The sequence below is a fragment of the Rana temporaria genome, chromosome 4, assembly GCF_905171775.1.
Source record: "Rana temporaria chromosome 4, aRanTem1.1, whole genome shotgun sequence".
Lineage (NCBI taxonomy): Eukaryota > Metazoa > Chordata > Amphibia > Anura > Ranidae > Rana > Rana temporaria.
Window position 1 is genome coordinate 437889137 of NC_053492.1, and position 22340 is coordinate 437911476.

The window sequence follows — 22340 nt, forward strand, 5'->3', positions numbered from 1 at the left end:
GGCCTTTAGCAGAATGCGGCTGGGTGGTGTTTCTGTTATCCTGACTGAACGTCAGATGACATCCAGTAGGATAACATGCAGGCCCTCCCACAGCGCGGTGATCGTTGGTGCTGTGTGTCACTCTGATACACTGCATCTCCAATCGTGGTAAAGACCCTATGACGTAGGCCAGTGCCGGCCCAAGACATTGTGCTGCCTGGTACCAAGAATGAAATGCTGCCCCCCCCCAAAAAAAATTACGCCCACCAAAATGCCCCCACATCCATTATATTATATCATGATAACTAAAGTGGACCTATCATGGCTCTATACATGTATATAGGAGTATGAAAAGGACCCGTTATGGCTCTATTCATGCAATTAACCCCACAGTGGAGCAGAGAGCGGTCGGGCAGCAATTAGCCCCACAGTGGAGTGGAGAGTGGAGCTGGTGGAATGGGATGGCGTGCGGGCAGGAAATTTGCTGCCCCCCTGAAAGTGCTGCCTGGTACAATTGTACCATCGGGTCCCATGGTAGGGCCGGCCCTGACGTAGGCTCTTGTGAACCAGGAAGTGCTGGAAAACGTCTTTGCTTGGTTCGCGCTGACAGGGAGAGACGAACGGCGGCTCTCCCTGTCAGGGGAGGGGGTCTGCGCTGATAATCAGCACATTGATTATCAGCGCAGCCCCCATGAGAGCTGCCCCCCCCATCAGCTGCCAGTCTGTGCGCATAAAAGTGCCAATCGGTGCCCCATCAGTAATGCCTGTCATTGCCCTTCAGTAACTCCTCATCAGTGCTGCCTATCCAGTGCCATCTATCAGTGCCCATCAGCAAAGGAGAAAACAAAGATTTTTTTTAACAAACTGATGTTGGCCATACACGGGGCGAATTTTGTGCGTTTTGTAATCCGATGCCACGCCACCATTGATTTCGAAATTCGACCGACCAAACCTTCAATTTCACCTCATGTTCCTACAGAAAAGAATTTTCGTGCCTGGGAATCTTCTTTTCTTTCCGGGAGCCTTCTTTTCTTGCACATCCGCATTTCTTTTTCGATTACATTTCTCGCAGGATTCTCCCATCATTGATTAGAAAATCGTTTGTTTTTTCAAAAAATATCCAACATGTTGGATTATTAAAATTTGATGGCCACGCGAAAATCGGCTGTTGCTGCAGCTCAGTAACGGTGTGAAATACGAACGAAAATTCTTAGATAAGATTTTCGAAAAGAACGTTCTTTCGATATTTTGACCCGTGTATGGCCAGCATGAGAACATTTTTTATTTTTTTAAACATGTCTGTTTTTTTTTTTTGTTTCAGCAAAAAATTATGGGCCAGATTCTCATACGATCGCGTAACTTTATGCGGGCGTAACGTATCTGATTTACGTTACGCCACCGCAACTTAGACGGGCAAGTGCCATATTCTTAAAAGAAGAGTTGCGGCGGCGTATCGTAAATCGGCCGGCGCAAGTCCGCCTAATTCAAATTTGGATCAGGGGGGCGTGTTTTATGTAAATCTTCTGTGACCCGACGTGATTGACGTTTTTCCCGAACGGCGCATGCGCCGTCCGTGGAATTTCCCAGTGTGCATTGCTCCAAAGTACGCCGCAAGGACGTCATTGGTTTCGACGTGAACGTAAATGACGTCCAGCCCCATTCACGGACGACTTACGCAAACGACGTAACTTTTTCAAATTTCGACGCGGGAACGACGGCCATACTTAACATTGGTACGCTGCACTTACACCACCATATAGCAGGGGTAACTATACGCCGGGAAAAGCCTAACGTAAACTGTACTGCGTCGGCCGGGCGTACGTTCGGGAATTTGCGTATCTAGCTAATTTGCATACTCAACGCGGAATTCGACGGAAGCGCCACCTAGCGGCCAGCGTAAATATGCAGTTACGATACGACGGTGTAACACAGTTATGCCAGTCGGATCTACAGGAAATCTATGCGTAACTGATTCTAAGAATCAGGCGCATAGATACGACCGCGCAACTTAGAGATACGACAGTGTAGCTGGAGATACGCCGTCGTATCTCGTTTGAGAATCTGGCCCAAAGACTGCAGAGGTGATCAAATACCACCAAAAGAAAGTTCTATTTGTGGGAAGAATATGCTAAAAATGTAGTTTGAGTACAACATCGCACGACCGCGCAATTGTCAAAGTGTGACACGACACTGAAAGCTGAAGATTGTCCTGGGCAGGAAGGAGGGAAGCCAGGTATTGACGTGGTTAGGATCTCTGCTAATGTGTGTGTGTATATATATATAAAAAAAGTATTTGGGTTTTTTAAGTAATTTTCTAGTAAAAAATAAAAATATATAGATTTTTACTTGTAAACAAATGTCAGAAAAAGGATGGTCTGGGCTGCAAGTGATTCCACTCTTCACTGCCCACACTTTTATAATATTCTATATTTTAGACTGGAACTAAGGCAGGAGAATGAGACTCTACTCCAGGAAACCCGGGACCCTCTGGCTGTTGTGGAACTACATTTCCCATGAGGCATTGCAAGGCTGGCAGTTACAATTAACTCCCAGAGGCATGATGGGACTTGTAGTTCTGTAACAGCTGGAGGGCCCCAGGTTTGCCTACCCCTGCGTTTAATGCCAGCATTTGTCTCTCAGACTCTCACACGGGTTTACATATCATTCTCCGCCCCCATGACAACCACACTGAGGAGACTCCTCCCTCACGCGACCCGTAAATAGAATATCACTTCCGGAACCCGCCCCCTGTTTCCAAGCGACAAGCAGGCTGCGTCATGTGACCCACTGTCGCGAAGAACCCGTTTGAAGGCTCGCGCTCCCCCTTCCCGCCGCATCGGTTACCCAGGATACCAGTGCTCAGCCACGCCTTCTTCCACCAGTTCACGTTGACAACAAGTGCTGCGTCGCTGCGTTGTGCCTTCTTCCCAGCGGCCAATCAGCGAGCGTCAGGAATGAGAACCTTAACCAATCAGGTGACGAGTAGCGTGAGGCCTGTAACCAATCAGCGGTCAGGACGCAGAGAGCACGCCGTTTAAACGGTGTGTTGTGGTGAGAGAGGTTCCGCGGTGGTGGAAGGATTACCGACGGGGCTGTATAGAACCGGGGGGAAGCAGAGGCCGGCTGTGTGAAAAGTAACGCGGCGGCTGGAAAGATGCCGTCTCGGGTGGAGGACTATGACATGCTGTACACCATAGGCTCCGGGTCGTATGGAAAGTGCCAGAAAATCCGCAGGAAAGCGGACGGAAAGGTGAGGGCACGTAGGGGGGAGCGGGGAGGGCTGTCTGTGTGGAAATAGACCGGAGTGTCCGTTTGGGTTCCCAATAAGTGCGTTGGTGCGGAGCTGCTGTTACCCCTGTGGACACTAGAGGGCGCTGTGACTGTCTATCAGGGGCACACAATGTTATGGATTGGGTGAGGCTGGCTGTTCACCTACCAGCCATAATATTATGACCACCGACAGGTGAAGGTAACATTGATTATCTCATTACAATGCCATCTAAAAGTAGGTGGGATAGATAAGGCCGAACATGTTGTTCCTGAAGTTGATGTGTTAAAAGCAGACAAAATAGGCAAGTGTAAGGCTATGAGTGACTTTGATAAGGACCAGATTGTAATGACTGGGTCAGAGCAACTCCAAAACATCATCTCTTGTGGGATGTTCGTGGTCAGGAGTAAGGATGAGCTCCGGCGTGTTCGCATAGAACACGTGCCGAGCCCGCCAGGAAGTCGGCACCCGCGCTGCGCTAATCACAGCCAGGCAGACATTTCCCGATCTCTGCAGCCGAGCATCGGACAATGTCTGCCTGGCAGTGATTAGCGCAGCGCGGGTGCCGACTTCCTGGCGGGCTCGGCACGTGCGAACACGCCGGAGCTCATCTTTAGTCAGGAGTGACCAAAAGTGGTCCAAGGAAGGAAAAGCAGTGACTAGGTAATGGGTGGGCAAGGCTCAGTGATGGGGGAGGCTGGACTGTGTATTTCCATCCAATAGAAGAGCTACTGGAGCTCAACTTGCTGACTAGGTTGGTTCTGATAGAAAGGTGTCGGAACACACAGAGGATCGCAGTTTGTTGTGTATGGAGCGGTGGGGCCGCAGACTTGTCAGGGTGCCCATCCTGACCCGCGTCCACAGCTAAAAACGCCTACAGTGGGCACGTGAGCCTCAGAACTGGACCACAGAGCAATGGAAGGAGGTGGCCTGGTCTCATGAATTGTCAGCAGCTACAAATACTGTAGCTGCTAACTTTTAAAATAAGGACAGTCGATCTGGCTATCGGGTGCTGCTGCCACCATCTTCGGTAAGCCTTGTGGCTTCACTTCCTGGTTCCCATCTGCGCATGCGTGACCCCACTGGTCCCTTCTGTCTTCTGGGACCCTTGTGTCATCCAGAAACCAGCGGGGGGGGGGGACAGAAAAGGTGCCGGTGACTTGTCCTTAAGGTTCCCCTAAGGGGAAAGTTCCTTCAAGGACTGCGCAGGCATCCAGGCTCATTCTTTAACATCCCCGTGGATTGGAGGATGTTAAAAAGAGCCAGGAGGCCGAGCAAGCGGAGCGCGCCGTCCAAACGAAGTGAGGCCAACTGGCCACTTTCCTCGAAATCCATGTCGCCCTGGATGCCGGCCGAGGTTCGGAGATTTCCGTCGGCAAGTTTGAGCCTGCACAGTCCTTGAAGGAACTTTCCCGTTAGCCGGAACCATCTTGGCAGATCAGATTGCGCCTGCGCAGGAACTTTCACGATAGCCGGAACCATATCGGCAGATCACCGGAAGTGGTGTTGATACCCGCGGGTGGCTCGGGTATCTATGCCTGGAAGTGGGAGCAAAATACCTGTGTTAGATATCTGCTCCCCACTGAAAGGTGTCAAATGTGACACCGGGGGGGGGGGATCTGAAAAGCGGAAATTTCATTTTTGGGTGCAACTCTACTGTAAGAATGATTTGAGGAACACAGCAGCAAGTTTTGAGCCGTACCAAAAGTATTACCACAGATATTATGTGTTTGGGTTGGGAGGGGAGGGGGGGTCAATTGTGTATATAAAAAAAAAAAAGCCAACCACCAAACCAGAGCTTTCTTAACCTCCATGACCGCACTATAGCCCATGATTGACAGCTACAGCGTGGTCACACATTGCCAGGAGGGCGTCGTATGACATGATGCCCTGTGGCATGCATCGGCAGTGATCTTCCGGACACAGCTGAACAGGGTTAAGAGCCAATCACAGTGGCTCTTTACCACGTGATCGGCTGTGTGCAATCATGGTGTAAACAGGATTTGCCAGTTATCGGCATTCCTCTTCTCACACTGACAGCACACTAGGAGAGCTGATAAGTGCCAATCCATACAGGGGACATTCAAACTGATAATCAGAGCACTGATCATCAAGTAGCATATTGACGTCCGGGAAGTGGTTCTGTTATCCTGATTGGGCGTCATATGTTGTCCAGCAGGATAACCTTTGCGGTGTGTCAATCTGACAGACCGCATCTCCGATTGTGATAAGAAGCCTCTGGCAAAGGCTTCTTACCACGTGATCAGCTGTGGCCAATCACAGCTGATCACCATGTGAACCAGGAAGTGTCGGTAAGCGGCATTCCTCGGTTTGCGCTGATGGGGAGAGCCGACCGGCAGCTCTCCCTGTTGGGGGGGGGGGGGGGGGGGGGGGGGGGGCAAGGTTCGGGGGATTGTGCTGATGATCGGCACATTGATTATCAGAACAGCCCCCATCAGATGTGCCAGAAAAGTACCCAGACAGTGCCCCCTCAGGATTGTCTAAAAGTGTCAATTAGTGCCCACCGCAGTTCCATCACATTGCCAATCCGTGTCCTACAGGAATACCTGTCAAAAACCTAATCAGTGCTGCATATCAGCACCGCCTCATCTGTGCCAGTCAGTGAAGGAGAAAACTACATTTTATTCTCAAAACGAAGAAAAAAAAATCTTTATATTTTTCCAAAATTTCTCTTTTTTTTTTTTTTTTTTTTTTTTTTTTAGTTTGTGGGAAGAAAATTATAAAAATTTAATTTGGGTACAGTGTTGCATGACTGCACAATTGTCATTCAAAGTGCGACTGCGCTGAAAGCTAAAAATTGTCAAAATTTGACATCAAAATTAACACTGGTCCTCCTTTGTCGACCATCGGGAAGCCAGTCCAGTCCAGAGCATTGATGTGCATGTAGATGGGACTTGCCTGAAAGTGGCTGGAAGAGATCAGGATGATGACCTAAATCTTGTGTCTTTCTGCTGCTCCATTTTTCTGTTGGCAGCCTGATAACCTATGACAAGTTCTCCGAGATGGGAGATGAAAGCGGCTGGAACTTTGTGTCGGGGAGGTTGCTATAAATTAACAGAAAGCTAATCACACGGGTTGATTTACTAAAGACAAATGGGTTGTTTTCACTTTTCCAAGCGTAGTTGTTCCAGAGCTTAGTAAATTAGGTAAAGCTTTGCTTTGCAAAGAATGCCCAATCACATGCAAGGAACATTTTTAAAACTTAATTTCTGCTTGCACTTGATTGGATGATGGAAGTCAGCAGAGTTTCTGCTCATTTACCAAGCTCTGGAGCAACTGCACTTTACAAAGTGTACCGTCTGTTTTCCTTTAATAAATCAACCACTATGCTCACTTTCTAAACGGTATATGAAGCTGAAGACAGAAGATATACAAATAAAACTTGTGTAGAGAGATTTGTTTCATCCCTGTGTATTATCTGAGGACATTCCCTTCACTGGGTATAGGAGAGGGTTTACATCCACTTTAACACGCAAAATGCCATCCAACTTTTTAGATCTTCTTCCTAATTACACGGATGATTCTGGCTGTACTGTTTGTCAAGAGGCATAAAACAATTAGCGGACTCTACCCACTGCCCTAGAATAAGGATCTTCCCTCTTGTGTTGCTGAAAGTGGGAACGGTGTGCATACCTTCTGTTTTAAGAAGGCTTCTGTGTACATTGTATATTCATGTGACTGGTATTTCATATAAAATGCTGAAAAGGCGATGAGCCCCGATTGGTTGTTTGGGAAGCTTGTTCTATGGCCGCCACTGCATAAAACTAATTATACCCTCTGGAAATGTCGGTTGATGAGGCAGCTCATATTGGGTTACCCATTATGCATTCTTTCATGGACCTGTTGTATTTTCAATTGCCTTTCAGACGGTTACATTCTCCTCTCCATTAAAGCCAAACCTTCTGCAAAAAAATGTTTTGACAACAGTTGGTGCCCATAGAAACGGTAGACTTAGCAATTTTTAGTGTTAGGATTTCTCCTTTTAAGGCTAGTTGGTAGGGATGCATTGAATGGCTGCCGAAAATCAGCCAAAAATGAGGTTATCAGCATTCTGCCAATAGCAAAAATAGGTGCAGATAATGGCTACCAAAAAAAAAACTCATGCGGTTTTGCTGCAATTTTCATAAGTCATGGGAGAAGAGAGGCAACACAGGTGAGTTTTTTTGCTGTGCTTTCAATTGTGAAGTGCATTACACTGCAACGGATCAGCGTGAAGACCTACCGTACTTTGCTTTTGCGTTAAAAGTGCACTTTAAAAACTAACTTGTTGCTGACCATCCGCCGTCGTTATGTGGCAGCGCAAATTGTCGTTGGTGTACATTGCCCACCTTAAGAGCTGTGGGAGGCGTGCGCTGCCGGAGCCCATGCTTGCAGTCGCTCTACAGAGAGCCAGAATGAGGATCTGTCATTGAGAGGGGGGAGAGAGATCTGCTGTTCCTAGTGATCAGGAACAGCGATCTCTCTCCAGTCAGTCACAGTTGGAAAAACGCCTCCCAGGGAACACATGTAACCCCTTGTTCGCCCCCTAATGTTGGCCCCTTCTCTGCCAGTGACATACAGTAACTGGTGCACCAATCGCTGTACAATTGTGAATGGTCCCAAAAAAGTGTCCGCTCTGTCCACCCCAATGTCACCGTCCAGCTAAAAATTGCTGATCACCGTCATTACTGGGGGCGGGGGGGGGGGGGTGAGAATGGGGAAATTTAGTATAGTAAAAAAAATGTTTTTATTTGTTTATAGAAAAAATAAAAACCGCAGAGGTGATCAAATACCACCAAAATAAATCTCTATTTGTAGGCCAGTTGCTTGTCTCCTGAACTTCAGAGCTGTACAGAACTTCAGAGCTGTACAGTTTATCTATAGGCGCCCCTTGCCTCCATACGCAGCTTACTGGCAAAAGCCCAGTTGTAAAAGGGAGGGCAACGTGACTTCTACTTTAGGATGAAAGTTGATGGATTTAAGTTCTTTATTTTTTAGAAACTCTTCTAAATGTTGAAAAATTTACGTTTAACGTGTTACTATCTGTCAAGTTAAATCGTTCAGGAAAATTCGTAAAAACGTCTCGTGTACATGAAGCCTTGGTCTGGAACACTTGTACCGAGATTTGGCTGGTTCAGCAGGAACTGGACACATTTTGGTCCGTGTCTACTGCTGGCTGTTCAACAGAAGCCAAACAAGTAAACACTGCTTTATTTTCTTCCTTTGTATTCTTCCTTATTTATTATTTTATTCCTCCTCTGCAGGTATTGGTATGGAAGGAGCTTGACTATGGCACCATGAGCGAGACTGAGAAGCAGATGCTGGTCTCAGAAGTCAACTTGTTACGAGAATTAAAACATCCAAATATTGTTCGTTACTATGACCGTATAATTGATCGGACTAATACAACTCTTTACATTGTGATGGAGTATTGTGAAGGAGGGGACCTAGCCAGCCTTATTGCCAAATGCACAAAGGAGAGGTATGTTCAACAACTTCATCTATGATTTTGACTGTATGATGAGTACAGAGCTTAACCACTTAAGACCCGGACCTTTATGCTGGTAAAGGACCCGGACAGTTTTTGCGATTCGGCACTGCGTCGCTTTAACTGACAATTGTGCGATGTGGCTCCCAAACAAAATTAGTGTTTTTTTTTTTTCCCCACAAATAGAGCTTTCTTTTGGTGGTATTTGATCACCTCTGCGTTTATTTTTTTGCGCTCTAAACAAATGGAGCGACAATTTTGGAAAAAAAACAAACCTTTTTGTTTTGCTATAATAAATACCCCCAAAAAAGATATAAAAAAATATATATATTTTTTTCTCAGTTTAGGCCGATACGTATTCTTCTACCTATTTTTGGCAAAAATCGCAATAAGCGTTTAACGATTGGTTTGCACAAAATTTATAGCATTTACAAAATAAGGAATGCAATGCTTTCTCCCTGATGTGAAGTGTCGTGCTCGCCCCCCTCCCTTGGACAACCGGAGAGTCAGGATGCCCACTAACACACAGCTCCTTTCTTTATCTGCAACGTAGAGAGCGTCCTGACTCTCCTGTCCTCCAAGGGAGGGGGCGAGCACGACACTCCACACCAGGAAGAAAGCCTCACTTTACTGTGTGGAGTTAGACAGAAGAACAGGAAGTGAGGATTTCTCAGAAGAAATAAGGACATTTAAAAGCAAAATGGAAGGATGAGGTAAGTGAAGGACTGCACTAGGGTAAAGGAAGCTATTTAGGAAATGTTTTTACAATCCCTTTTTAATTCAGTGTTTGTTTTGGGGGGGGGGGGGCGGTTTACTGGAGAGGAGTGAGTATGTATGTATGTATGCAAATACTATTCTATGACTTCACACTTTTGTCTTAACTGCTCCCATTTTATGCTTTCTTTATCTTCCAGGCAGTACTTGGAAGAAGACTTTATATTATCTGTTTTTGTTCAGCTTGCCTTGGCCCTAAAAGACTGTCACAAAAGGGGTGATGGGGGTCACACTGTTCTCCATAGAGACCTGAAACCAGCCAACATATTTCTAGATGCCAAGAGGAATGTCAAACTTGGAGACTTTGGGTTAGCTCGAATATTGCACCATGATACCAGTTTTGCTAAAACATTTGTTGGCACTCCTTATTACATGTCGCCTGTGAGTATTTCTTGCCTTGTATTCTTATGACCTACAAAGCACCAGTCCTAACTAATCTTGTGCTGGAAACCAAAAATTCCATGTGTTATGTAGACATGTCCACATTCAAGCAACAACAAAAATAGAACTATGCCGCTTCAGAAATCTAAATCTACAGTTGCACCAAGAGAAATGCAAAAAAAAACATTCTAAAGCTAGGTCTAATTTGCTCTGGCAAAGGTGGTTGGTGGGGGGGATCCTTCCTGAATCCTTCAGGCAATTGGACACAATGGAATAACATTCTATTTTTTTTTTTTTAGAAATGCAAATGGACATTCCACTGTTCGGCCACAGTTTTCCAACCGGTTTTTGTTTTCTAAATCAAGGGATGTCGGGTAGGAGGGTGCTGGAGGAGCCACCCACAAGGTGGAATTTTGTTGGGTCATCAGGAAATTGATCAGTGTCTCACCAGCATAAATTTCTAAAGTGATGAGGCAGCCCAGACTTCCTGGTCTATTGATTATGTGATGCATCAACAATGTCTATTCCCTCCATCCTTGAGTTTGCAGATCTCACGGCCACACGGCTGACACTTTAGTCGGTAAACTCTGTGCTCAAGCAGAAACGCGCGCATTCTTAACAGACAACACTTGCTGCTCCCTAGGAGTTTATAGTTTGCTACAAATACATACGTCTGCAGCTTGTTCAATTAAGCTTTGATTGTGAGTCCTGATTCGCACCAAATGCAGCTTTGAATTCTTGCTACTGGCTTGCTGACATTTGTGCGACTTAATTCGCAGATGTCAAGCAAGTCGCACATGAAAGTGCCAAAAAAATAGTTCGGGAACCTTCTCAAAATCGGTGCAAGTTTAAGTTGCACCGATATGAATGGCTCCATAGCCAAAAATAAGGTGGGACTTGTCATGTGATGCACCCCCCCCTCCCCCCCAAGTTTGTCCTGGTATGTTAACTTCATGGGTGGTATTGATCTGCAATCAGATTGGTTCTTTGTTTGCCGAGCACTGGCATTACCAGGAAAGGTGAGGACAGTCACAGAACTGCAGTAATTTACATTGAACTTTTAGGCACTGATACAATGTAACTACATGCAAGTCTCTTCAGATTCATGTGTTCTTTAGAACAATTTAAGCAGACCTTTGTTTTTATTTTATTTTTTATGCCCTTGTTTTGACTTTGGATAGTTCCTCCTCCAGAGGGGTGAGCTGGAGGTGTGTCTGTGTAAATCCAGGAAGTGAACAGGCAGCAGCTTCAGCTGCCCAGTTTATATGGCTGCAGCCAGACTTGGTGGAGGGAGATTTCTGCAGAATCTGTGTGTGTGTGTTCTCATTTTGCCTGTATCATACCACTTAAGGTTTTCAAAATCTTTATTAAAGCATATATTTACTGTAGCTGCAGACTCCTTAATAAAGGGACACTTGCCTGTCCAGGGATTCAGTGCGGTCTTCAAACAGGCCAGTCTTTGTGGCACTGGCTTGTTTACACCTTGTGGCTTTACAGCTGGCTTCCTACTGTGCTTCATGAATGGTCCCACAGTCTCCAATGACCTGTAATGTGTCCCAGTGGACTGCAGGCAAAAGGGTGGAGGGGCAAACATCTGCTCAGATTGTCTAGGTGATCAGATACGGTACCCATCTAAACTAGATGGACACTTCCCAAAAAGTGTCCAGAAGTGGGGGAGGAGTTGGGAAAGCAGAACTTTCCCATTTTTGGGTGAAGTTCTGCTTTAAGCTTTACCTCCATGCTGTGTGAAATTTTTAATTTATTGAAGTGTATCCTTTCTTTTATTTTCTAGGAGCAGATGAATAGAATGTCTTACAATGAGAAGTCTGATATATGGTCATTGGGCTGTCTTCTCTATGAACTGTGTGCTCTTTCGTAAGTAATACTTGGGAGAAGCTTGGATTTAAGTATGTACAATTGTACAATGCTTCCTTGATTAGTATTGGCACTGAATACACAATGATCACCTCTTTACTTCGATAACCTGACAATTCTTGTGTCCTGCCAAGGAGTGGACATTAGGTATCGGTTACTATGGACTGGATAGATGGCGCTTTTCTGGCAGAACAAAGTTTTTGTGTTGAAAGTTTCAAATGGCAGACAGGTTTATCTTAATGTAACCTGCCTTTTTTTTTGCTTCCCCCCCTTCTTAGGCCACCGTTTACAGCTTATAATCAGAAAGAGTTGGCAGAAAAGATCAAAATAGGGAAGTTTCGAAGAATTCCTTACCGCTATTCAGAAGAATTGAACCAAATTATTACACAGATGTTAAACCTGAAGGTGAGTTCTGTGAAGTTTTGCTGGAAACCACAGGCTGAAAACAAATATAGTAACACCATGGGATTGGTAGTGCAATGGGGCCTTCAGCTCAATAGTAAGGTGCCCCCCCCCCTTTTTTTTGACAAACTGCAAGATTAGTAATATGTCAGAAGTTCAGTACAACCTGTACTTTAAAGCAGAATGAAACCAGTATCCAATATGTCATTTGGATTTGTGATCACAACTTTAGAATTTCCCTGTACTCCCAACTGTTAGCATTTTTTATTCTAAATTCACTTTAAACTAAACTGGCCCTTTACCATGTGATCAGCTGTGTCCAATAATGGCTGATCATGAATGTAAAAACAAGCCGGTCATCCACTTTTCTTTCCTCACGCTGACAGTATGAAGAAAAGAGCCAATAACCGGCTTGTGTTAAAGTGACATCTACACTGATGATCAAGGCACCGATTATCGGTGTCCTAATATCAGTGCAGCCTCCTCAGCACACATCGCTTGAAGACAAAAAATTAAAAAAGATCTTGGGGGGGGGGGGGGGCTTGGTCGGGGGTGTTTCGAGATCGTGTGTGTGTTTTTTTTATTTTTTTTTACGATTAATCGTGCAGCTCTGACCACTGGGTTTACTTTTTGATAAAAACAAAGAGACCAAACATTTTAGGAGAAGAAAGAAAAAAAACCCACACCCCCCTACATTTTCAGTAGTTTGTTATACATTTTTGCAAACAGGTAATTGTTTTGTCTTCACTGATGTGTGCCAAGGAGGCTGCACTGATAATTAGGACACTGATAATGTACTGTGATTGACGTTTTTTCCGAACGGCGCATGCGCAATCTGTGGAATTTCCCAGTGTGCATTGCTCCAAAGTACGCCGCAAGGACGTCATTGGTTTCGACGTGAACGTAAATGACGTCCAGCCCCATTCACGGACAACTTGCGCAAATGACGTAACTTTTTCAAATTTTGACGCAGGAACGACGGCCATACTTGACATTGTTACGCCGCACTTATGCCACCATATAGCAGGGGCAACTATACGCCGGGAAAAGCCTAACGTAAACGGCGTAAATTTACTGCGTCGGCCGGGCGTACGTTCGAGAATTCGCGTATCTTGCTGTTTTACATATTTTGACGCGTAAATCAGCATACACGCCCCTAGCGGTCTGTTTAAAAATGCAGTTACGATCCGACAGCGTAAGAGACTTGCGCCTGTCGGATCTAACAGATATCTATACGTAACTGATTCTAAGAATCAGGCGAATAGATACGACCGTCCGGACGCAGAGATACGACGGCGTATCTGGAGATACGCCGTCGTATCTCCTCTAAGCATCTGGGCCCAAACCTTTTTCTGGCAGACAATACAGATTTTAGGCCCCCAAACACACACTTTATAGATAGATATATATCTATCTATCTATCTATAAAGTAAAGTTGGCCTATTTTTGTATAATGTTAAACCAAGAATCATGATCTTTATTCTAAGCAAAAAAAAATCATGATTAAAAATGTTTTCCCAGAATCGTGCAGCTCTACCAGTGGTGAATAAATACCACCAAAGAAGGCTGTGTGTGTGTGTGTGTGTGTGTGTGTGTGTGTGTGTATTTCATTTGGGTATAGTGTTGCATGACCGCGCAATTGCTGTTCAAAGTGACAGCATTGAAAATTGACCTGGGCAGGTGGGGGGTAAAAGTAGGCAAGTGGTTTAAAAAGATTTTGGCTTTTGTTATATTGCCTTAGGTTTGTCATGTAGGCCAGTGGTTCTCAACCCTGTCCTCAAGTACCCCCCAACAGGCAATGTTTGCAGGTTTTCCTATATCTTGCACATGTGCTTTAAATCGGAGTCAATGGTTTGGTATTTTGGACAGCTATTTTATCTAAAATTCCCAAAACATGGCCTGTTGGGGGTACTTGAGGGACGGATTTGAGAACCACTGATGTAGGCTACCAGTTTTGGTTTAAAAAACGGTATTTGTATGTTATATTGCAACTGCAGCTTGCGTGCACTAGTAGGTTCCTGCATGTACCTTTTATCTTCTAGAGCCTCTTGTTTGGTGTATTGATCCATCAGTCGTATAGTTGGGTGAGGGAATGACAAAGCTGTAACCTGTCAGAAGTACACAAGTGTTTAATTTAGTCAACTAAAACAATTGCAGAAGATTATAAAATGGGACTAAAGGCCATTTTAGCCCGATGACTAAAACAAAATCAAAATTTGCTGCCAAAATGAACACTGGTACACAAGTAGCAGTTTACTCATTTTTAATATTGCTAGAAAGGAGCCCCATGATATACATGGATAAATAGTCTGTACTGCAATTCCTCCATAGAGAGTAGATAAAATTACGCAGGTCTTGTGCCGATTTACCTTTTTTACATCAGAAAGCTGTATAGTAGAGCTTCCAGCCCTGTGCTATATCTGAAAATTGTTGCCTATATTTGTATTTTACTGTAGCATTATAATCTGAACTGACTAGCCTGGCAATCGCATGCTTATTTTAAAGAATTGTAGAATATTTCATTTGTAGCATCTTATTTGTTGCTGCTTGCTTTTAGTTCTTAAAATGTCATATGCTCTTAGACAGCTTTTAGACCTTTCACATGGTAATTTGGTTTGTCAGGACTACTTAAGACCTTCCATTGAAGAGGTTCTGCAGACACCTCTGGTATCGCCTATTGTGGCAGAAGAACAAAACAGAATATCGGAAAGAAGAATCAAGAAATCTGCAGAACAGGAGCAGGCGCACCATCCAGACCCCACGTTGTCTGAGCTCCGACTAAAGGAACAGCAATTGCTGGCACGAGAAAAGGCTTTGAAGGAGAGAGAGGATCGGCTTGAGCGTAAGTTCATGGTCCCTGAAAAATAAAATGTATTGGTTTTGTGTGAGCGTGGGCCTTGCATACAGTGCCTTGAAAAAGTATTCATATCCCCCTTGAATTGTTCCACATTTTGTCATGTTGCAACCAAAACTTAAATGTATCTTATTAGGATTTTATGTGATGGACCAACACAAAGTGGCACATAATTGTGAAGTGGAAGGAAATTTTTATTTTTAACAACAAATATCTGAAAAGTGTAGTGTGCATTTGTATTCAGTCAATACTTTGTAGAGCCGCCTTTTCACTGCAATTACAGCTTCAAGTCTTTTTGGGCATGTCTCTACCAGCTTTGCACATCTAGAGACATTTTTTGCACATTTGCTCAATTAGCTCAAGCTCTGTCAGATTGGATGGTGGGTGTCTGAACAGCAGTTCAAGTCTTGCCACAGATTCTCAGTTGGATTTAGGTCTGAACTTTGACTGGGCCATTCTAACACTTAAATATGCTTTGCGCTAAACCATTCCATTGCAGACTCTAACAGTTTTTCTTCTAAGATTGCCCTGTATTTGGCATCCATCTTCCCATCAACTCTGACCAGCTTCCCTGTCCCTGCTGAAGAAAAGCATCCCTATAACATGATGCTGCCACCACCATGTTTCACAGTGGGGATGGTGTGTTCAGGGTGATGTGCAGTGATTGTTTTCCAAAACACATAGCATTTTGCTTTTATGCCAAAAAAGTTCATTTTTGGTCTCATCTGACCAGAGCACCTTCTTCCACATGTTGTGTCACCCACATGGCTTCTTGAAAATTGGACTTCTTATGGCTTTCTGTTAACAATGTCTTTCTTCTTGCCACTCTACCATAAAGGTCATATTTGTGGAGATCACGACTAATAGTTGTCCTGTGGACAGATTCTCCCATCTGAGCTGTGGATCTCTGCAGCTCTTTCAGAGTTACCATGGACCTCCTGGCTGCTTCTCTGATTAATGCTCTCCTTGTCTGGCCTGTCAGTTTAGGTGGACAGCCTTTTCTTGGTAGGATTGCAGCTGTGCCATACTCTTTCCATATTCGGATGATGGATTGAACAGTGCTCCCTAAAATGTTCAATGCTTGGAACCTCTGAAAGGGTTTCTTATCGTAATGCATTTTTTGTGTAGCTGCCTCCTAAGCACCCCCCTAATTGCTTGCCTAAACCCAATCTCTCTCCAGCAATGTCTAAGCTGTCAGGTACACTCCTCTTGATTGGCTGAGACAAAGCAGTGGTGCCATTGGCTCCTGTGGCGGTCAATCAAGCTCAGTCAGCCAATCGGGGGTGGGGTCAGGTCAAGACTTGGCTCAGGTGCCCCCCCATAGGAATCTACTGACTGGGGGGTACTTGATGGGAGGGAACCCGAGCTGCTCTGTGCAAAACCAACTGCATAGAGGAGGCATGTAGAAAGAACATGGTTTGTTTTATAAAAAAAAAAAAAACTGTACACTTGCTTGAAGGCTTCATGGAACAGTTGTGTTTATACTGTGATTAAATTACACACAGGTGGACTCTATTTACCGAATGGGTGACTTCTGAAGGCAATTGGTTCCATTAGATTTTAGTTGGGGGTATCGGCGTAAAGGAGGCTGAATACAAATGCACGCCACACTTTTTTCACATTTGTAAAAAATGTTGAAAATCCTTTTCCTTCCACTTCCCAATTATGTGCCACTTTGTGTTGGTCTGTCACAAAAAATACCATGAAAATATATTTACGTTTTTGATTGTAACATGACAAAATGTGGAAGATTTCGAGGGGTATGAATACTTTTTCAAGTCTCTGTATAGGAGAGGCACATGGTGTCCAGGGTACTTTCTTTACAGGTGGTGTTTTAATCTCCCCTGCCATCCCCCCCCCCCCCACTTAAAAATGTGTAAGCATATAGTTTGCATACGCTTTCTGTGCTATTTAATCAAAACGGCTCTCTCATAATCGTCATTTCTTTCAGAACGTGAAAGAGAGTTGTGTGTACGGGAGAGGCTATCAGAAGATAAACTTTCAAGGTAGGTTTATGTACTAATATTTGTAAAACATAAACTGTGTACAATTTTAATAGGGTGGCTTGAAATGGAACCAGTAAGGTGCTGTATGACTTCTTATATCCTAGATTAGAGTATGGTGTCTGGGGGTTTTAAAACATATTTTATATATATATATATATATATATATATATATATATATATATATATATAATATATATTTTTTTTTTATATATATATATATTTTTTTTTAGCAATGATAGATTTGAGGGGGGGGGGGGGGGGGGGATCCAATAAATTTGCTAGCCGTGACAGGAGTGTAACAAATTCTGACGCTATGCTTTCCATCTCTACAGGGCTGAAAACTTGATGAAGAACTTTAACATGCTGAAAGAGCAGCGTATCTACGGAGCAGCTATCGAAAATGGGATAGGTACGAGAGCCAACAGGAAGCCTCTGGAAGCTTTATTAGATTGGCAGAACTGCTAGTTGTAGTAACAATGTTTTAGAACAGTATATCATGTACTTTTTATTTATTTTATTTAATGGTTCAGATTGTGTATATGAATAAATGACTTATTTGGGTTTTTATGACGACTGAGCTGGGCTTAAGTAATTGACAAAGGTATAGCTGTTCTGTCTTGCATTAAACCATGGCTTTTTGTAGTGGTACCCAAAAATGGGAAAATTTTGGACTAAAACCAAAATTCAGGATGCACTTGGCTCATACTTAAATGGGTGTGTGTGTGGGTTTTTTGGCTTGGTGTTATCCTGACATTAGGTTACTGATTGCACACAAAAAACAAATGTTCTTAACCTTCTGCACACCACCACAGCATTAAAAACATGTTTTATATATATTTTTAATTGCTTTTGAAGACCTTTTTACACCTGGGCTTCAGTTGAAACAATTTAAAAATTCTAAGGGCTCTTTCATACTGGACTGTTCAGTAATGATCCGCCCCGTGCACCTCCGCTTGCTCAGTGGTGATCGCTCCGTTGATCCCCGCTGAGCCGGCGGATGACAGGGCGATCCCCGCACACTGTGCAGGGACCGCCCTGGCTTTTCTCCGCTCCCCACTATGGGGGATCGGATGAACACGGACCGTATGTCCATGTTCACCAGACGGAAGGAAAAGTAGGTTTTTCCTCCGTCTCACTTTGGTCTATGTCAGCGGGCATGTCACCGTTGACATCCGCGGCTCCATAGAGGTGCACGGAGCGCCCGTACAGGTCCCCAAAAAAAACAACTGACAGACGGACCTGTACGGGCGCTCAGTGTGAAAGAGCCTTAAGTGTTCCAGGCTTGTGTGTCCATATGCAAATATGATGTTTGGGAGAATTTCAAATGTTTACAATTCTACTACCTATCTAGCTTATTGGCTGACATTTTAAGGGGTTAGGATAATAGATGCCACTGTGTGTCCTTTCAAAGACAATGTGTCACTTGCCTTTCTTTGGCACTTCAGTTGGGTGTCTTGGCTGCTATTGCAGTCCTGCACTAAGCCACTAGAAACTGACCAAGGATTGCAAGATATGGAGGCTAGAGCTTTGACCCTGAGTGAAAAAGCAAAAGGTGTCAGGCTTCTAGTTTGAATGGGTTGCTAACTACCACTTGGGTCTTTTTTACAGACTAATTTCTCGTACACACAATTGGGCTTCCATCAGACATTTCTGTGGATTTTGGTCCGAAGGGTGTTGGCTGTGAACTTGTTCTGCATACACATGTCCCAACATTCACCAAACCATGTGGTTTTTCAGCTCTTTACTGCCACCCTTTTCGCAACTTCTGCTATTGTCTGATGTTTTAGCATTGGTTCTGAGCATGCGTGTTTGTACTTTTGGATTTTTGTTGGACAGACTTGTGTACACACACGGTCAGATAAACCGATGTAACAGATTCATGGGCAGACAGTTGGTGAGCATGAACAGCCAACATTTGTTATCGTTCAATTCAGCCAACAATTGTCTGATGGAGCATACACACAGTCAGATTATGCTACACAACACGTCTGTCATACAATTATGGCCATAAAGTTGGATTGTGTGTACGAGACTTAAGGGTGGCCACAAATTGGGGGGGGGGGGGGGTCTACAGGAGCTATAATAAAAAAAAAAAAAGGAAGAAAACTCTCTTCATGAAGTATTTAGAACAGGTTAAAATTACTTTTTTTTTTTTTTTTTTTTTTTTCTTCTAAAAATTGAGCATGGCTTCATACTGCTGTACGGCGTGGCTCACCGGTGCATTTTTTTTTTTGGGACCTGAAAAGGACCAAAAGATGCAGAGCACTAATGAGATTTGCAGGCCTCACCCATCCCCCCAGTAACCTTCCTTGGTACTATTAACTTAAAAACAACACCAGACCACTTTAATTTGGCAAAAAATTGGCCGTGACACATTTATTGTTTTTTTCACAAATCATTAACATATCATGAACTTTATTATTGACCAATAATTTGATAAACATTCCAAACAACATATCCTACCTGCTCAGTTGTCAGAACTCGAGCAGTAGCTCAAATTTAAACATAAATACAGTCCGTCCCCCCCCGAGCTCCAAGGTGACTCAGCACATAAAGGTGACACGACGCGGGCGGGAGGGAGCTTGAACTTCCTCTGCTGACGCTGGAAAAGAGGAAGCACACCTGTCCTGCTGGCCCTTATATAGCCTCCCCCCCAACACTTCCTGGATTCTATCTCAAGCCTGGATTGGCTAAAACTACCCCCCACTGCCCCACCCTTAAAGGGACATGCCATCCCACTTTAATCTAACTAGCACCATACCATTAAGCACACCTGTGCCTAAAGTGAAACGGCAGGAGGCTGCAATCTCAAGGCAGTGGTCCCATAATGTGACCCCCTTTTCTCATTCAATTAATAAAGTGTGTATATATTTTGGATGGAATGGAAGACTGGTTAAACTTTGTATGATCTTGGGAAGGTTTCCTTTCATGCCCTGTCCTAGTGATGTTATAGAAACTAAAAGGAAATCGCCACAAAGTGAAGGGTATCACCCTTTTTCAAACCTCAACCTTCTGTTGGCAACTGTTTAAATTTTCCATCAGTATCTGTTGCCAGTAGTCACAGGACAACTTAGAGGGGGGTGGAGACACAAATGGCAAATGTTGCCAGTGGTTCTAACCTTTCCGCAACTCAAGCAAAACATTTGGCTGTACATAAATGTTAAAGTATTCATAGATGAAAAATCAGAACTGTATGAGGTTATCTGATGTTTACATTTGTTTTATTGACCTGTATTTTAGCTAAAACTATATAATTAAACTGCATCATTACTTCTGCCTTCCTTTTCCAGATCTTGTATCTTCCATAAGAAGTAAGAAAAATGCCCACTTTGGCACTGAAAGTAAAGAGAACCGCAGTGGAGGCAAACCTCCCAACACACAGGCCAAGTGTACAGAGTTAAAGCAGCGGCTGCAAGCTGCCAATGTGCGTGCCCAGGCCCTGTGTGAGCTGGAGAAGAACTATCAGCTAAAAAGCCGGCAAATTCTTGGAATGAGATGAGAGATGCTGTATATTTGAGAAAATTGGAAACTATTTTTATAGCAGGGTCGTCCTTAAAAGTTATTTTTCAAATTAATTTATACATGTTTGAATGGTTATCAGTTGGACATACTAATTGGTTAGTTTGAAAAGTGTGTCCTGAATGTGAGAATTCTGTAGTGAATACAGAAAGTGATGTGGGTTTTTTTCTTTATTTCTTCAGGACTGAACTAAAAACATTTTAGAATTTTAAGTGGTTGTTTTTACATAATGTTCCTAAACATAAATTCACACAAGTGCTTCCCCCAAATCTTGCATCTGCTATCTGATAATTTCTAAGAGAAAGAGATTTATCACAAAACTGTACTGAAAACACATGTGTATGCTTTTTCACCCACTACTATTGACATCTGTGAGGCAAAATATTGCACCAGGTAATTGGTAAGGGCGCTTTCACACGGGATGGTCTGCCCTGTGAACCTCTGCTTGCTAAGCGGGGATCGCTCTGCTGAGCCGTCAGATGACAGGGCGGTTCCCGCACACTGTGCAGAGACTGCCCTTGTCTTTTCCGCTCTCCCTTATGGATGAACACGGACTGTCTGTCCGTGTTCACCCGATCCGCAGATGGATGGGGAAAAAATTGGGTTTTCCTCTGTCCGCAGAATCGGAGGATTGCGGAGCCGGGTGAGATCGGATGTTCATCCGCTGACACCTGCAACCTCACAGGGACCAATGTATGTTCCCTTTTCATCCGTACAAAGATGGACGAAATAGTGGACATACGGTCTGCCCATGTGACAGAGCCCTAAGAGCAGCAAATGCACCTTCTTAAAAATTGTACTGTACCATTGATCTGTATTGGCACTATAGAAAATAATGTGATTTTCATTGTTGAGCATGGCAGATGCACACAAATTGCACTAGTGTGAGCAGGGGCCTAAGGTTTGCATGCTTGGAGTTTTCAGTCTTTGCCTTATGAATACTCTAGAGTGTATGTGATGTGTCTTGGAATATAAATTTGCAAATTTAGACTGAATTTTATTTATAACTATTTTCTGGTTTATTTGTTACATACAAAATTTGTGACCTTTTCATTTGTTTTACTTTTATCAACACCTATTTTTAAAGTGGTTGTAAACCCAAAATGTAAAAAAATTAAATAAAAACCTGCAGGACAAAGGCATACTGAGCTAGTATGACTAGCATACTAGCTCATTATGTATTACTTACCTTGGATCAAAGCTGTCCTTGTCTTCCCCTCCAGCCACAGCCATCTCTCCCGGAGGTTACTTCTGGGTACCGGCGATGGCGTCACTCCTGCCCGAAACTATTGCCATGCATGCACGCGTTCCCGGAACTTTCCTGCATATTTCCATTCAAGACCCAGTGCGCCTGTGCCGTTGTCATCGGTGCCCCCACCTCTGTATGTGTTTGTTTATCCTCTTACGGGGAGTGAAAGTTAAAGAAAACAAGCTTGTTTTCTTTTTCTCCTTACCACACACCTATTGGCCATCTGCACTATAAGCTCTTGGTAGCATGAAGATTAGAGCCAAGTACTGGGCTAATGCAGCTTTACCATCCTTTTGTGTAGCTGAATGGTAATAATGCAATAGAAAGGATAGCAATGTAATTGTGACTAGAAACGGGAACAACTATCCAATGATGGGCAGTTGGCTTTAACACCCCCCCCCCCCCGCAAACTAATGGAGGGCCTCATGTGGATGCTATTTCTAATGCTAAAGGTATCCTTTAAATTGAGCCTAGACTCGTTTTTCGCAACTTTTTTTTTTTCTTCAGCGAAGGCACCCTTTAAAATTGTGCGCAATCTCAAAGCA

The 22340-nt window shown here is 43.9% G+C and overlaps 1 protein-coding gene across 1 annotated transcript; it reads left to right on the forward strand.

Annotated features, from left to right (window-relative positions):
- Positions 1 to 2912: 2912 nt before the first annotated feature.
- On the forward strand, positions 2913 to 20811 carry NEK2 (NIMA related kinase 2). The gene is made up of 9 exons (XM_040351484.1): positions 2913 to 3229; positions 8512 to 8729; positions 9650 to 9890; positions 11683 to 11765; positions 12044 to 12170; positions 14790 to 15009; positions 16973 to 17027; positions 17360 to 17436; positions 20318 to 20811. The coding sequence occupies exons 1-9, from the start codon at positions 3134 to 3136 to the stop codon at positions 20524 to 20526; spliced, it is 1326 nt and encodes a 441-aa protein (XP_040207418.1). The 5' UTR covers positions 2913 to 3133; the 3' UTR covers positions 20527 to 20811.
- The last annotated feature ends 1529 nt before the right edge of the window (positions 20812 to 22340 follow it).

Coding starts and splice junctions, on each gene's coding strand:
- NEK2 (XM_040351484.1), top strand. CDS start 3,134: ATGCCGTCTCGGGTGGAGGACTATGACATGCTGTACACCATAGGCTCC. Junction 8,730..9,649: donor GCCAAATGCACAAAGGAGAG/GTATGTTCAACA, acceptor TTTATCTTCCAG/GCAGTACTTGGAAGAAGACT. Junction 17,437..20,317: donor AGCTATCGAAAATGGGATAG/GTACGAGAGCCA, acceptor TTCCTTTTCCAG/ATCTTGTATCTTCCATAAGA.